This window comes from Colius striatus, chromosome W, assembly GCF_028858725.1.
Source record: "Colius striatus isolate bColStr4 chromosome W, bColStr4.1.hap1, whole genome shotgun sequence".
NCBI lineage: Eukaryota > Metazoa > Chordata > Aves > Coliiformes > Coliidae > Colius > Colius striatus.
In genome coordinates this window covers 1,768,202-1,781,740 of record NC_084789.1, presented here as the reverse complement: position 1 = coordinate 1,781,740, position 13,539 = coordinate 1,768,202, and the positions used below count along the sequence as shown (strand labels likewise).

The following is a 13,539-nucleotide window of genomic DNA, read 5'->3' as shown; positions in this document are numbered from 1 at the left end:
GAGGGAGCAGGGAGGAGGCAATGCTCAGCTCCCACCCCAATTAACCCAAATTTGACACCAGCTGCAGCAAACCAGCATGACCCCACCCCGGGGGCAAGGATTTTGCCTTCTGCCCTACTGGGGCCCTGCTAGGGATAGCAAAGACTCAGCCCTGGCTGTGGAAAGAAGGAATCTACTGGGTAATGGGCCTTTCAGGAGTGGTTTCACATTGCCAGAGCAGTGGGTGCCCATTGGGCTGCGGGAAGGCAGACGATGGGAATGGCAGTCTGCAGCCTTTATTACATTTACAAAGCTGTGTAGTTATACAAATGTTTTAAACAATAACAATATATGAATATCAGAATATATTACAAGACGTTAAAACCTCGTACAGGATGTAGATATACAGAGCAATTTGGTTTGTACTAGGAAAAAAACAGAAACCAAAACAACTCCCCTCCCCCACAAGAGCCCCACACAAACCCCAGATGGAGGCATTCAGCTGCCTCCCTCAGTCCAGTCTGGCCTATTTACAAGGAGAAAAGGGGTGTCAAAGTCGAGACAAACAGAGCCCCTCCCGACATACATTGAGCCCCCTCATCAAGCCCCAGCCTGGGGATGGGGAAGAGAAACAAAAAGAGGCCCTGGGGGACCCTTCCTGGGTCCCATCCCCAGTGCCCGGGAGGCTGTAGAGTGCCCAGGAGTGCTGCTATCGAGTCTGCGATGGGGGTGCAATCCTTAAAAAAAAAAAAATCCAAATAACTAAAACCTACAGTAACAACATCCCATGTTTCCTGACCTTTGGAGTGAGGCTGTTACACAATTCCCATGCCACTTTCCTTTAGTTCTCACCGTGCCTGACTGTCAAGCGCCATCCACCTGTTGATGCAGGCACTTTCATATTTTTTTGTCATTCACTCCCCTCCCCAGGAAGAGTGGGAGAGAAATCTTCCCCGAGGAGAGCTGCACTCCCTGGGGCTCGTGTGCTTTTGTGTTTGGTTTAAGTTGGTCCCTTGCCCAGAGGGTGCAGGCAGCCAGTGCGGCTCCGCTCCTGCCTGGAACATGGCAGCACCTTCCCACACTTGCCCTCTCACTGAAGCCTCCTGGCTAAAGGCACTGTAGTCTTGGGTTTATTTGTTATTTTATTTTTTTAAAAACCCAATGTGGGGACAGGAGAAGGTAGGAAGGATGGGGAGGAATGAGAAAGAAAAAGTGCTCAAACATGGCATGGAAGCCATGGCGGTGAGTGGGGAGCCAGTGATGGGAGGGGGAGAGTCCCATGCAGGCTCACCCAGTGCTGCCAAAGCATCCCCCAATGGTTTAGACACCTCTCAGCTGAAATTTCCAGGTGGCACCCAGTGCTTGCCCATTAGCCTCAGGGAGGTGGCAGCTCCCTTGGGAAGGACAGACCAATATTCAGCAGGGCTTCTGCTCCCACCCCCAGAGCATCCAGCCCTCTGCCAGCAACTTGCAAGCAGAAATAAGATGGGAAAATAAAAAGAACCTACTTACTGTGCATAAAGGGAATATCTTGTGTGAGGATTTGCCTGAAACATCATCCAGAGAGCACAAAGGGAAAGCAAAACCAAACAGAAATGTGCATGGCACATTGAAGCTGGGGGGCAATGATGAGCAATACTTGATGCCAACAAATGGACCACTGGTCCCAGCTGGTCACAGGCACCACGTTTATCAGACCTAGTGCCAAAAAAACCCAACCCACCCCAACTCAACCCCAAATAAACACAAAAAAATGCAGGGCATGGGGAGAAGGAGCAGATTTTGGCTTCTGTGCTTGGCCCTTACCTGTGCAGCTAGGCGTGAGAGAGAGGGATGGGGAGGAGTGAAAAAGTGTTAGAGAAACTGAGCAGGGAAGACAGCAGCACCTGTGTGGTTCCCAGCTCTGGCATGCAGCTTCCATAAGTTAAAATGCAAAAAAACCCACCCCCTAAAACATCCCTCCCCTAAAAAAAAAATTAAAATATCCAACCACATTTATGTGTCTTATTTGCATTTTAAATTAATCTGGTCAATCAATAGAAAATAAGTATGTATAGTTCATTTTTTTTCTTCCTATGTACACATTCTTTTCTTCCTATGTACACATATATATTTATATATGTATATATAATATATATATATATATACATATACATATATAAAAGCCATCCAGGAGTCCCTGTGTGGTCACTGCTTAGGTCAAGACAGAGGTTGTGCTGCCATTGACAGTCGATTTGCAGCAGTGTCCGGCAGCGGGTAGCAGCAGGTGGCAGTTCGAGGCACCGTTGAGCACAGGGCCAGCCGCGGGACCGCTGCCAGCAGTGGAGCTGGACGAGCTGTGGGATGGGGTGGTGGGGCTGGGCAGGGAGGAGGAGGTGGTGGGCAGCGTGGTGGGGCTGTGGGCTTTGTCGCTGAGCGACTCGCACTCGGATGCGCCGCTGGTGTTGGTACACTCGGAGGTGGGCGGGTGAGTGAGCTTGAGCTGCTTGCAGATGGGTTGGACGCGGTATTTCAGAGGCAGGGGCCTATTCTGCAAGTGGGAGAGGGGCAGATGCATGGCATCCCAGCACCCCGTGCCACCTCATGCCACCAGACGCCAGCTACCAACCCTCCCACATGGAGAAACTCTCCCTTTCCTGGAGAAAGACAGAGAAAGGCACATACAGCCGCCCCATGCCACCTAAAAAAAAAAATCACCCCTGGAGCAAACACCTCTGTAAAGTGCAGAGGAATATGGTTTAGTTTTAGGATGGGCCTGGCAGTGTGAGGGCAGTGATTGGACTCAATGATCTTTAAAAGTCTTTTCCAACCATAACGATTCTATGAGCGTAAGGAGAGGACATCCAGGATTTAATTGCTTGAAATGCTCCAATTTTTAAACTCTCCAATATTTCAGCTTTTCAATGGAGTTTTTCCAATTGTTAAATTTTTCAATATTTAGGTAAGTTGTCCAAACTGTCAGGTTTTTAAGCTGTTTAATGCCTTGAGCCTTCCCCTAAAGGACTGCTTTTCCACTCTCTTCTCTGAGACAAGCCCTGACGTCAATGCCTGTGGCAGGGAAGGGGGCAGCTCCACTTACCCTCCTCCAGAGATAGATGTAGGCTATGTCCATCAGGGTGTAATACTCCTTCAGGGGCTCATCTTTGTAGAGGACTTCCACCTGGTGCAGGTGACAGCATCAGTCCCACAGCACGGGGGCAAGAGGCACCATCAGCCCCACTGGAGCTGCTCATCAGAGCTTCATTATCCCCATGTGTCTCTCCCAGAGCCAGGGGCTACAGGGGGTCCCGGGACTCCTGGAGCAAACTCCCAGCTTACAGGCAACATGCCACAAAGGATGGATGGTGGCCCAGAGCCCTCCCACTGAGGCAAAGCTACAAAGCAGAGCTGTGCTCTTTGGAAGCAGAGCAAAGCACGGGATGACCACAACAGGCCATCAGCCTCCCACAACACCCCTGAGCACACACTCACTCACCTTGTACTTGCTGGGCACATCCATCTTGTTGCGGAGGAACTTGGCCAAGTGCATGACAGTCATGGCAGCGGGACAGCGCAGGAACCTCAGCCCGTTCCTCTGGGGATGCAGCAGGAGGGGGCCAGGGGGAGAGGCCTTGGCTGAGAGTGAGCAGCTCCCACCACCCTCAGCACACGAATTTGGGGTCCCCTCCTGTCCCCTGTGCCACACAGGAGGCAGCTGGACACGGAGCTCTCTGTGCTGTGGTCCCATCACACTCACCTTCTCCTTCTCCAGGTCCCCGTTCTCGACATTCCCTTTCTTCTCCTCTCTGAAGGAGTGAAGAAAGCAAACACAGGACAAAGTTTATGGAAGGGTAAAAAGACCAAGAGAAAAAATAACTCACCAGAAGGGCTGTCCCCAGAGGGGCTGCAAGGGGAACATCCAGTGACCTTCAGCCAATCTCTGGTTTGGCCACTCCCGACCACATACATGCCCAAGTTACTGCATTTCTAATCCATCCCACTGCAACCAGTGCCCGGGCTGCTGCCTTCCCTGCCCCTCTCTGTGCCGCTGCTCCAGATGCTGGTGACATCCTCAGAGGCCATCACGAGCACCAAGGACATGGCAGCCACTGGGCTCTGCTGCCTGAGCAGGATCCTTTCCCTGCCTGCCCAGGGGGCAGCAATGCGGGGACTCCGTTGCCATATCAAGCATCCATAGAGGCTGCAGGAAGGGGGACCAGGGCAGATGGGTTTTGGGGCTCTTTTGTCCATTGAAGCACCCTGGGATAGGCTGAGCCCTGAGCACGGGCTGTGTCGGTCACCCCCTCACTTCTCCACTCCATCTCCAGAGCGGGAAGAACAGGTGGGAATTTATTCACAACCCCAAACCCAGGCAGAGGCTTAGGAGCAGCCAGAAAACACTACCTTGACCCTTCATAAAACTCTATGGACAGGCTGATAATCTCATTGTCCGTCAGGTTCCCCTTGTCCTGCTCAGAGACTTCCCTGCAATCCTCATTGGACCTGCTGGGCACTGTGGGAGCAGAGGGAGGGAGAGGCTGAGCCATCGGGGAGGGGGCACAGCCGGGGATGAGGAGGGGTCCCCAGGGCTGACACTCACCCTCTGCCACGGGGTAAGCCACGTAGAAGTCACGCCGCCTCTTCATCTCATCTGCAGGAGGAAAGGAGGAGGGAGCTCCATGAGGGGGAATAAACCCCACACCAAGGGGGAGATGAGTGTGAAGAAAGGAGCAAGAGGAAGCCCCAGATTGCTGAGCTGCCTGCTGCCCACTGCCAGCTCCAGCACGGGCTGCCTGCTGCAGATGGGCCTGGAGGAGAGTGGCTGCTTCAGCACAAGCAATCGAGTCGTACCAGTAACACCCTCGGAGCGGCTGCAAATCTGCTGCTGGGAGAACGGCCTTTATGGCAACTTAACTGGCTTCAACTCTTTCTGCACCTGCAGACCCCCACACTTTTTCCCCCCAAGGATGGGTGGGCACTCAGAGAGCAAATCTGTGGCTCCTGCTCCTAAGCTTTTTTTCATGGGTTCCTCCCAGCAACAGCCCAGAGTGTGGGACAGGCACTATCTGGAGGGCCTCCTCCCCTGTCTGTTCACATCACATATTTAGTTCCACTTAAACACAAGGAGAAACTCCTTTGGTATTGAGGTGAGGGAGCCCTGGCCCAAGCTGTCCAGGGAGGGTTTGTGGAGGCTTCTTCTCGGGAGGTTTCCAAACCCACCTGGACACATTCCTGTGCCCCCTGATCGAGGGGAACCTGCTTTAGCAGGGGGTTGGGCTGCATGAGCTCTGGAAGGCCCTTCCTACTCACACCAATTGTGTGATTGTCCTGCTGTCTCCATCACATAGGGTAGGGATGTGCATGAATCTGGGGACGCCAGTTTCACTGGTGGGTAGGAGTGAGTTCCAAACAACCCCAAACCCACACAATTAGCATTATCCGTGGCTGTACCTTTGAAAAGCCCCGGGACCAGTTTGTACACTATGTCCTGTAGGGTTTTGTCCGATCTAAGGGAAAAAGTAAAGAAATAGGAAAAGAGAGAGAAGTCAGCTGGATTTGGGAGCCACTTGCTTTCCCAGACTGCTGACCCAGCCCTGCACCATGTGCCCTCAGACAGCCCAGATCCTCCCCATCTCCCTTCCCAGCAGCTCTCAGCACAAATCCCCAAGTCCCATCCTGTGACGATGCCACAACTCCACCTCACAGGCAAACAAACCCACCTGTCCTCACGCTCACCACAAAGGGTTAACTCTGGAAAAAGAAAGAAAACCATTTCCAAAAGCCTTGTAACTGCTACGGGCTGGTGACAGCAGGATTTTGGGGCCAGGATGCATTTCAGTACTCAAAATGATTACAGAAACATATTGAGAACTCATAACCCCCCCAATAATCTAAGATCAGGAAACGTTTCTGCAAGTTTTTATTTGCATCTCATTTTAATTTTGTCCTCAGCTGCAGTTCAAAGCCCAGGCTCTGTTTTCCCTCTGTCGTTAAGGATGGCAGGAGAGCGTGCAGTCAGGTTGTTAAAGCCATGAGGACTCCCTAAAATGTGAAGATCTGAGGGCAGGATCTTCTAAAGGGCTTGGGAAACTGAGGAAGCTCAAGTCTCACGCTCAGCATGGAACTGGGAACAGGATCTGTCCAGAAAGGAGAGACTTGGGCTCAGAACCCTGCAGGCCTGGCACAATTTAAAACCAGCAGCTCAGGTGAATAAAAAAATGTCAAAAAAACAAAGGGAGAACAGTGAGACTGGTGAAAAGTAAATTATATCTGCAGCTATTTTCATTTTCACAATGAGGCCTTTATTTTAAAGAAAAACAAATGCCTGTCGCCTGTATTTTTAGCCTACCCAGGCCTTTCATCCCAAGTTCCTCGGTGATGTCACTCTGGTTCACGAGGCCCCGCTGTGATTTGATTTATAATACACACCCAGAGAGTTTGCTTGATGACTTACAGCAAGCTAATGAAAAAAAAAAAAAAAGTGGCCTCAGCAGCTTGATTAGCAGCTTAATTACTCTGGTGTGAGCCAACCCCACCCAGGGCTGTGCTGGGGCAGGGGGATGGGGTGCCATGGGTGGGAGACACAAGTGGGCAGCACCCTCATCACCTGAATCTGGTTTGGGGAAAAGGGGGAAATAAACCCCTCACAGGTGCTGAAGGTTTTCCACAGCTTCACACGTGGGTCAGTGCTGTCACCTGCAGCAGCACCTCTGCCCATATTTCCTTCCCCTGGGAGGCTCTGTCTCCATCTCCACATGCAATGAGGGATGTTTTGGTGAGGGAGCCGTGGCAGACAATGCAAATATTTCATAATGAACCAGAAAAGGCAACAAAAAAAGAAGGGAAAAAAAAAAGGCAGAAAAAAGTGTTACTACAGAAACAGATTTACATGGCAGAGGCTAAAAAACGGAGGATAAAACCCCCCAGTCAGTGATATATTTGCAGCCTTTCATGGTTTCTATGCCATCCACCTGCAGAGCCAATTCCACAAGTGACGGGATGTATCTGGCTTTCCCCAGGCAGGCACTGGGCCAGGGCAGAGTTGGCACAAAGCCATGGCCACCACAGCTGGGCACCCTGGCACCTGTGAGCCCACCCTGGCACCATCTCCAATGGGGGATGAGCAATCCTGGGTTAAACTATGCCCAGTGGGACTGTGGGGATGGATGGATGGATGAAGGTCTATGGCCCGAGACATGCAGTGATGGGCACAGCTTCCTCCTGCTGCCACAGAGGAGATGTCCCTGGATCCTGTCCCCTCCACTTCTCACCATCCCCATTCCCTTTTCACACCAAATCCCTGCTGCTGTGGAGTGCAGGTTCAGGAGCAGAGAGGTTTCATGCTGCAAGAGCATCATGACCCTGGACTGGCACAGAGCCCCATTCCCCATCCTGGGGTGCTGCAGTGGTTTTGCCTGGGCCTGTCTTTTTTGGCACCCAATGTGGGGCTGAAGGATCCTAAGGAATTTGAGATAAGGATTGTAATTGGTAGTGGTAATGGGCAAAACATGGACTGAACGGTGTTAGAATGGAATGATTGTGGATAATTTTGGTTTGTTTTAATTGTGGTGAAGGGACGAGGGGTGGATTGTATGGAAACTGTCCACTTTTGTTAGGTGTTGTGATGATGTTATTTTCATTTTGGGTGTGGTGAATTCTTTTTTGTTATTGTGAGTGAAGATTGTGAAAGTTGTGTGATAAATCTGATTTTTTTTTAATGATAATTCTTAAATATGTGATTCACAGAGGCGAGAAGTGGAATGTAGTGTTTTTTCTAGGCCAGGTTTTTGTAGCAGGGGGAGCTACAGGGGTGCCTTCTTTAAACAAATATCTGCCAGAAGCTTCCCCTGTAGCTGACAGGGCTAATGCCAGTCAAATCTAAGATAGACCCACAGCTGACCTAGGCCTGGCCAATTAGTGACTGAGGTAATGCCTCTGTGATTAACATATTTGAGTAGGGGAAGAAGTTGTTGCGCAGTTGCTAAACTGCAGCAACAACAGGGAGTGAGAATGTGAAAACATCTCCACAGACACCAAGGTCGGTGGAGAAGGAGGGGGAGGAGAGTGCTTAGGCCTTGAAAGAAAGATCCCTGTGGTGCAGCCCATGGTGAGGCAGCTGTGCCTCTGTAGTCCATGGAGGCCAGTGGGGAGCAGAGATCCACTTGCAGCCTGTGGAGGACCCCATGCCAGAGCGGGTGGATGCCTGAAGGAAGCTGTGACTCCATGGGAAGCTCACCCTGGAGCAAGTTTCTGGCAGGACCTGAGAGCCCGTGGGGAGAGAAGAGCCCACACCAGAGCAGGTTTGCTGTCAGGACTTGTGATCCTGTGAGGGACTCAGGCTGGAGCAGTTGGTACCTGAAGGACTGTTCTCCTGGTGGATGACCCATGCTGGGGTAGTTTGTGAGGAGCTGCCCCCGTGGGAGGCCCCATGCTGGAGCAGTGTGTGAAGGACTGTAGCCCATGGGAAAGACCCACGCTGGAGAAGTTCATGAAGGACTGTCTCCTGTGGGGAGGGACCCCCACAGTGTAGCAGTGGGAAGTGTGAGGAGGCTTCCCCCTGAGAAGAAGCAGCGGCAAAGTCCATCTGTAATGAACTGACTGCAACCCCCATCCCCTGCGCCGCTGGGGGGGAAGGAAGGGGAGTCCTGGGAAGAGGGAGGGGTGGGGGGAGGTGTTTTAAGATTCAGTTTTATTTCTCATCTCCCTGCCATGTTCCACAGTCACTCAGGGCTGCACCCCAGGGTAGGCACAGGCTGCAGCCATGTAGGGCCGGGGCTCGGTGCCACATGGGGTTACAGCACGCAGGGAGCCCCTGAAGCTCACCTGATGCTGAGGAGGGGTCTGGTTTTGTGCACTTGGACATCACACATGGGACAGTACTTGTTTGTCTCCAGGTAGCGAACGATGCAGGTTTTGCAGACTGTGGGGAGAGACTCAGTGTGAGCAGATGAACAGAGCCCCTGTGCCAGTCCAGTGAAACACCCTGTGCCCCTGCACTGCCTTGGGGCTGGGACCTCTGCCCCATCCCTAACCCTGTAGCTCCACATGGCAGCAAAACCCACCTCAGGGTGGGTTTGGGCCCTATGGAAGGGTCTTGGCCATCCTTCCTGGGGCTGGGGGCACCCCTGGGTGTGTGAGGGCCCAAGACACTCACAGGAGTGCAGACACTCCACGATGGTGGTGGCATCTATGAAGTAGCCGCCGCACAAGGCACACATCAGGTGGGGGTTGAGCTCGGTCATCTTTATCCTGGTGGTCCTGTGCATTTTGGAATGGCGCCACGACGGATCCTTCCTGCAGGAAAACACCTGGGGTCCCCCTTAACAGCTGCTTTGGGCAAAGACAGGGTCTGTGGCACCCACTTCACCCCTTAATGAACAAACCCAGGGCAGGGTGGGGGTGCCTGGTGCTCCCTGATGTGCCACACTTTGCCCCGGGAGTACTAGGGCAACTCCAGCCCCAGGTGCAGCACCCACACTCCTCCCCATGCAGCCTCCTGTCCAGCTCCCTCTGCCTCATGTGCATCTCCTTGAGGGTCCCCCAAGTGGGTCTCCACCATGGCAAGAGAGGACAACCCCCCCCCCCCACATTAGCCAGGCCTTTGCCTGCATCTCCCCGGGCTGCACACACACATATGCACAAACACACCCCCTAAGTGCGGTTTTGTTTTGTTGGATAGAGAACAGGCATTTTCAGCCTCTGCCTCGTGGTTTCTATGGAAACTCCAGAGGCCGATGTTGGGCCAGGAGCCACCTGCAGCACCTGCACATCAGGGTGTGCTGCAGAGAATCGCTGTCCGCCCACTCCGGCACTTCCACATTTACAATGGGAACCCGGGCCCAAAATCGCTGCAGTTTTGTTGTTTCCATGGCAACCTCGACACTTGAAAGGAGCCAGGATATTATTATAACTATCTGAGGCGAAGGGGAGAGGGAATCCCTGGGCTTGTGTAAATGAGTGTGGGCGTGATGGCAGAGCCCGGGTGTGCCTACAGCAGCACCCACAGCACACCCAGCTACCCACGGGGGGTTATACACACATGTGTACACACAGACCACACACAGAGGGATGGGAGATGCTGCAGGGTTGAGGACACCATGAGGATGAGGATAGAGATGCTGCTGTAGAATTGGGGACACCACAGGAATGAGGATGGAGCTGCTGTAGGGTTGGGGATGCCACACAGCTGGAGATGCTGCAGAGTTGGGGACACCATGGGGACAGGGATGGAGATGCTACAGGACTGAGAACACTACAGAGACAGAGATGGGGATGCTACAGGGATGGGGACACCACAGGGATGAGGATGGAGATGGTGAAGGCTTGGGACACCATGGGGATGAGTAGGGAGATTCTGCAGGGTTGATGACACCATGGGGACAAGGATGGAGATGGTACAGGACTGGGAACACCACAGAGATAGAGATGAGGATGCTACAGGAATAGGGACACCACAGAGGTGGGGATGCTGCAGGGATGGGCTCACCACAGGGATGGGGATCTTGAGGACACTCCTGTGCTGGAGGGAGAAGGTCTTGCAGAGAGGGACGCAGGGGCAGCAGGATGCTTGGGAAGCCCCCCCACTCCCCATAGGCTCTATTCTCACCCCTGAGCATCCCCCAGGCAGGCACCACAGGATCCCTGCATCTTGCTGCCCCTGGGCAGGTGCCTGCAGCCCCCAGGTGAAGGGGGGAGTACTTCCAGGCTTCCCTCAGGCAAGGGAATGCCGGGGGGGGGGGGGGGAAGGGGGAGGGAGGCATATTCCTCAGCCCCAGGATGCCACTCCAACCCTTGCAAGGGAACCGGGAAGCTCCACCGGACATCTTCTGCTTATGTCGGGCCCATGGCTGAAATTTGGGTGGATTTTGCTGCTTTTGATGCTCGCAGACACCAATGGCAGCCTGGGTCTCCACGGGAGGGGAAGTCTGAACCACCGGCGCAAAGGGTGGTAACAACCTTGATTTCCTGCCGTAGGGGTGAAAAAAGCCCCGGACTCCCCTGTCTCGGGCACCGGAGCCGGCCGCGGCGTCGGCCCTGTCGGAGCCCTCGGGGCCGCCCCGTCCCTCCACCCGCGCCCGGGGTCTCACAGTCCGCTGCCGGATCCCCCGCACCTCTGTCCCCCACTTTCGAGGTCTTTTGTCTCCCTGGGCGGTGGCCCAGTACGGTGCTCCCCGACCTCCTTCCCCAAAATTCCCCCCAGACCAGGAACGGGTGGGGAAGGACGTTTCAAAGTCACCGGTAACTTGGACCCGACCGGCTGCCCCCTCCCCGTGGGACCCTCCGGCAGCGGCGAACTCCGGAGACCGGGAAATAAACCGAGACGGCTTCCCCCAGCACTGCCCCCTCGCTCCCACGGCGGCCAAGGGCCCCCACGCACCGGGAACTTGACAAAAAGGCGCCGGAGCGTGACCTCGCGCCCCCCGACAGCACTTGCCGCCCCGACGGGACCTCCCGCACCGCCCTCGGGATGCGGGACGCGGTACCCGTCTCGGCCGAGGAGGGAAACAGCGGGAAGTGGGGAGGAAGCACCGCGGGGAGGGCACGGAAACCCGTGCACACATATATCCCCGTATCCGCGGCGGGACGTGTCCGCGAGGCAGCGCCGCTATGCATGACACCCGCCCGGCATGCGGGCACGGACATGCGTGATCTTGCGCTGTGTCCCGGGGTCCCCGCTGCAGCCCGGCCCGCTACGGCGCCGCGAGCAGCTCCTGCTTTATTATTTTTATGGGGTGAGGGACGCGACACGATTTGGGGCCGGGGGTGGGGAAGCCCCGGTGGACGCGAGGCGCTCCTCGTGCCCCGCAGCCCCTTTGTATTCGGAGAGAGGCTGACAACCCACCCCGGGGCCCGGCCCGGCCCCTCCGCCCGCCCCGGGGGGGCTCCCGCCGCAGCCCCCCCTCGGCCGTATTGCACTGCCCCGCCCCGCGCTGGGGCGGGGGTCGCAGCAGGAGAGGAATCCGCGGTAACCGAGGCTGTCAGGGTTCCGTAGCAGAGGGAGAGGGAGCGGTTCACGGTTCTCCCCGGGCTGGAGCGCGGCCGCGGCACAAAGCGGGGGGAGGCAGCGGCCATCGGCCATTTTAAACGAGGAGAGAAAAGGGCACGGGGGGGGCACGGCGGCGGGAGCGGGGGGGATCCGGAGCCGCGTCCCTACCTGGTGGCGGCGGCGGCAGCGGCGGCCCGGCGGCCGCCCCTCCGCTCGCTCCCGCCTGTCGGCGAGGCGAGGCGCGGCGGCGACGCAGCGGCCGGAGCCCTTTTTTCTCTCGCTCGTGATTTTTTCCCCTTCCCTTTATTTTTTTCCCCCTCCCTTTATTTTTCCCCCCTCTTCTTCCTCCTTTGAAAAAAAAAAAATCCTTTAAAATTTTTTTTTTTCCCTCCTCCAGCTGCCGCCAGGCCCCGCCCCGCCTCAGGTGACCTCATTCCTTTGGGGTGTTGCAGAGGAGGGGAGTGAGTGAGGGGCCGAGATTGGGGGAACACTCCCCCTCGCTTCCCCATCGGCTCCGCCCCGAGGAGGGGGACATCGCCATCACGGTTTTTCGGTGCCCGCGGACGGCCCCGCTGTTGTTGCCCCACACCCGCCGTGACCCCCACGTTTTCTCGGAGAGAAAAGGAGAGCCCCCTAAAAGCCGCTGGACTGGACCCAAAATGCGAGCTGGAGAGGCAATCCCTCTTAGCTCCTTGCTAACGGGTCCCCATGTTCCCCCATCACCGCGGCACTGCATCCCGGACCCCGTGGGCTCTTCTCCGCCCCCCTGGGGCGGGGGGCCCGGTGCTCGACGAGGCCCGCCGGAACCGCGACAGGAGGGGAAAGCAAAGGGAAAGGGGAAAAAAAAAGAAAGGGAAAAAAATAGAGGGAAACTAGAGAAAGAAGGGGGGAAATGGAAAAGGAAGAAAAGAAAAAAAGGAATAGAAGGAAAGAAAAAAGTGAAGGAGAGAGGAATAGAAAAACGACAGGAAAAAGGGCAGGAGAGGGAAAAAAAAGAAAAAGCCAGAAATTAATAAAAGAGAGGGGGAAAGGGAAGGGAATCAGAGCGGGCGGGCTCACGGCGTTGCTTTCCCCCGTGGAGCTGGTCCCGCGTCAGAGCTCGGCCTCGCTCGGAAGGGGCCCCTTGCGGAGAGCTTATAGGGGATTTTGGGGGGTGCAGGCAGCCGGACAGCCCACGCGTGTCGGCGGCCGCTCATTCCCAATGCCCCACATCCCCTCTCCAGTGCAGCGGCAAATGCCAGCCGTCCCCAATGCCCCCCCCCCCATGTCAGCGGTTCTCACGTGGTTTTTCTGCAACCGAGAGCGCTTCTGTACACATGCTGTACCAACTACTTGGCGAGGATGCAGAGGTTACAGTCGTGTGATTAATTCTCTACCTCGCCTGGTATGCCAACATCCGGAGTCCCACAATTCCCAGGATCCTCCAGTCGACTGCGGCAGCCACAGCAATGTTACCTATCATGGTCTCTGTGGCGCAATTGGTTAGCGTGTTTGGCTGTTAACTGAAAGGTTGGTAGTTCAAGCCCTTTTCCAGAACCAGTCCAAGGGAGCGGCCAAGGATGGACATGGCGGGATGGGTTGGAAAAAGTGGAGAT

The 13,539-nt window shown here is 55.2% G+C and overlaps 1 protein-coding gene across 7 annotated transcripts; it reads right to left on the bottom strand.

Annotated features, from left to right (window-relative positions):
* Positions 1 to 269: 269 nt before the first annotated feature.
* Positions 270 to 12,095, bottom strand: LOC133628580 (polycomb group RING finger protein 2-like). Of its 7 annotated transcripts, none has more exons than XM_062016963.1 (10): positions 11,336 to 12,095; positions 9,113 to 9,252; positions 8,782 to 8,878; positions 5,410 to 5,465; positions 4,559 to 4,609; positions 4,363 to 4,471; positions 3,455 to 3,764; positions 3,059 to 3,139; positions 1,492 to 1,526; positions 606 to 716 (listed from the first exon to the last, which is right to left on the bottom strand). In XM_062016963.1, exons 1-10 carry the CDS (start codon positions 12,028 to 12,030, stop codon positions 689 to 691), a joined length of 1,602 nt encoding a protein of 533 aa, XP_061872947.1. In that variant the 5' UTR covers positions 12,031 to 12,095; the 3' UTR covers positions 606 to 688. The 7 variants fall into 7 exon arrangements, with proteins under 7 accessions (XP_061872943.1, XP_061872947.1, XP_061872942.1 ...); XM_062016958.1 differs by having other exon boundaries at positions 655 to 2,509; positions 3,455 to 3,589; positions 3,716 to 3,764; XM_062016960.1 differs by having other exon boundaries at positions 655 to 2,509; positions 3,455 to 3,553; positions 3,716 to 3,764.
* Between the last annotated feature and the right edge of the window lie 1,444 nt (positions 12,096 to 13,539).

Bases quoted from the DNA above. Each gene is read 5' to 3' on its own strand.
- LOC133628580 (XM_062016957.1), bottom strand. From the start codon at position 12,030: ATGGCCGCTGCCTCCCCCCGCTTTGTGCCGCGGCCGCGCTCCAGCCCG. The intron at 3,765-4,362 runs GTAGTGTTTTCT...TCACTCCTTCAG, and splicing joins GAGTTTTATGAAGGGTCAAG to AGAGGAGAAGAAAGGGAATG. The intron at 3,140-3,454 runs GTGAGTGAGTGT...CACCTGCACCAG, and splicing joins ATGTGCCCAGCAAGTACAAG to GTGGAAGTCCTCTACAAAGA.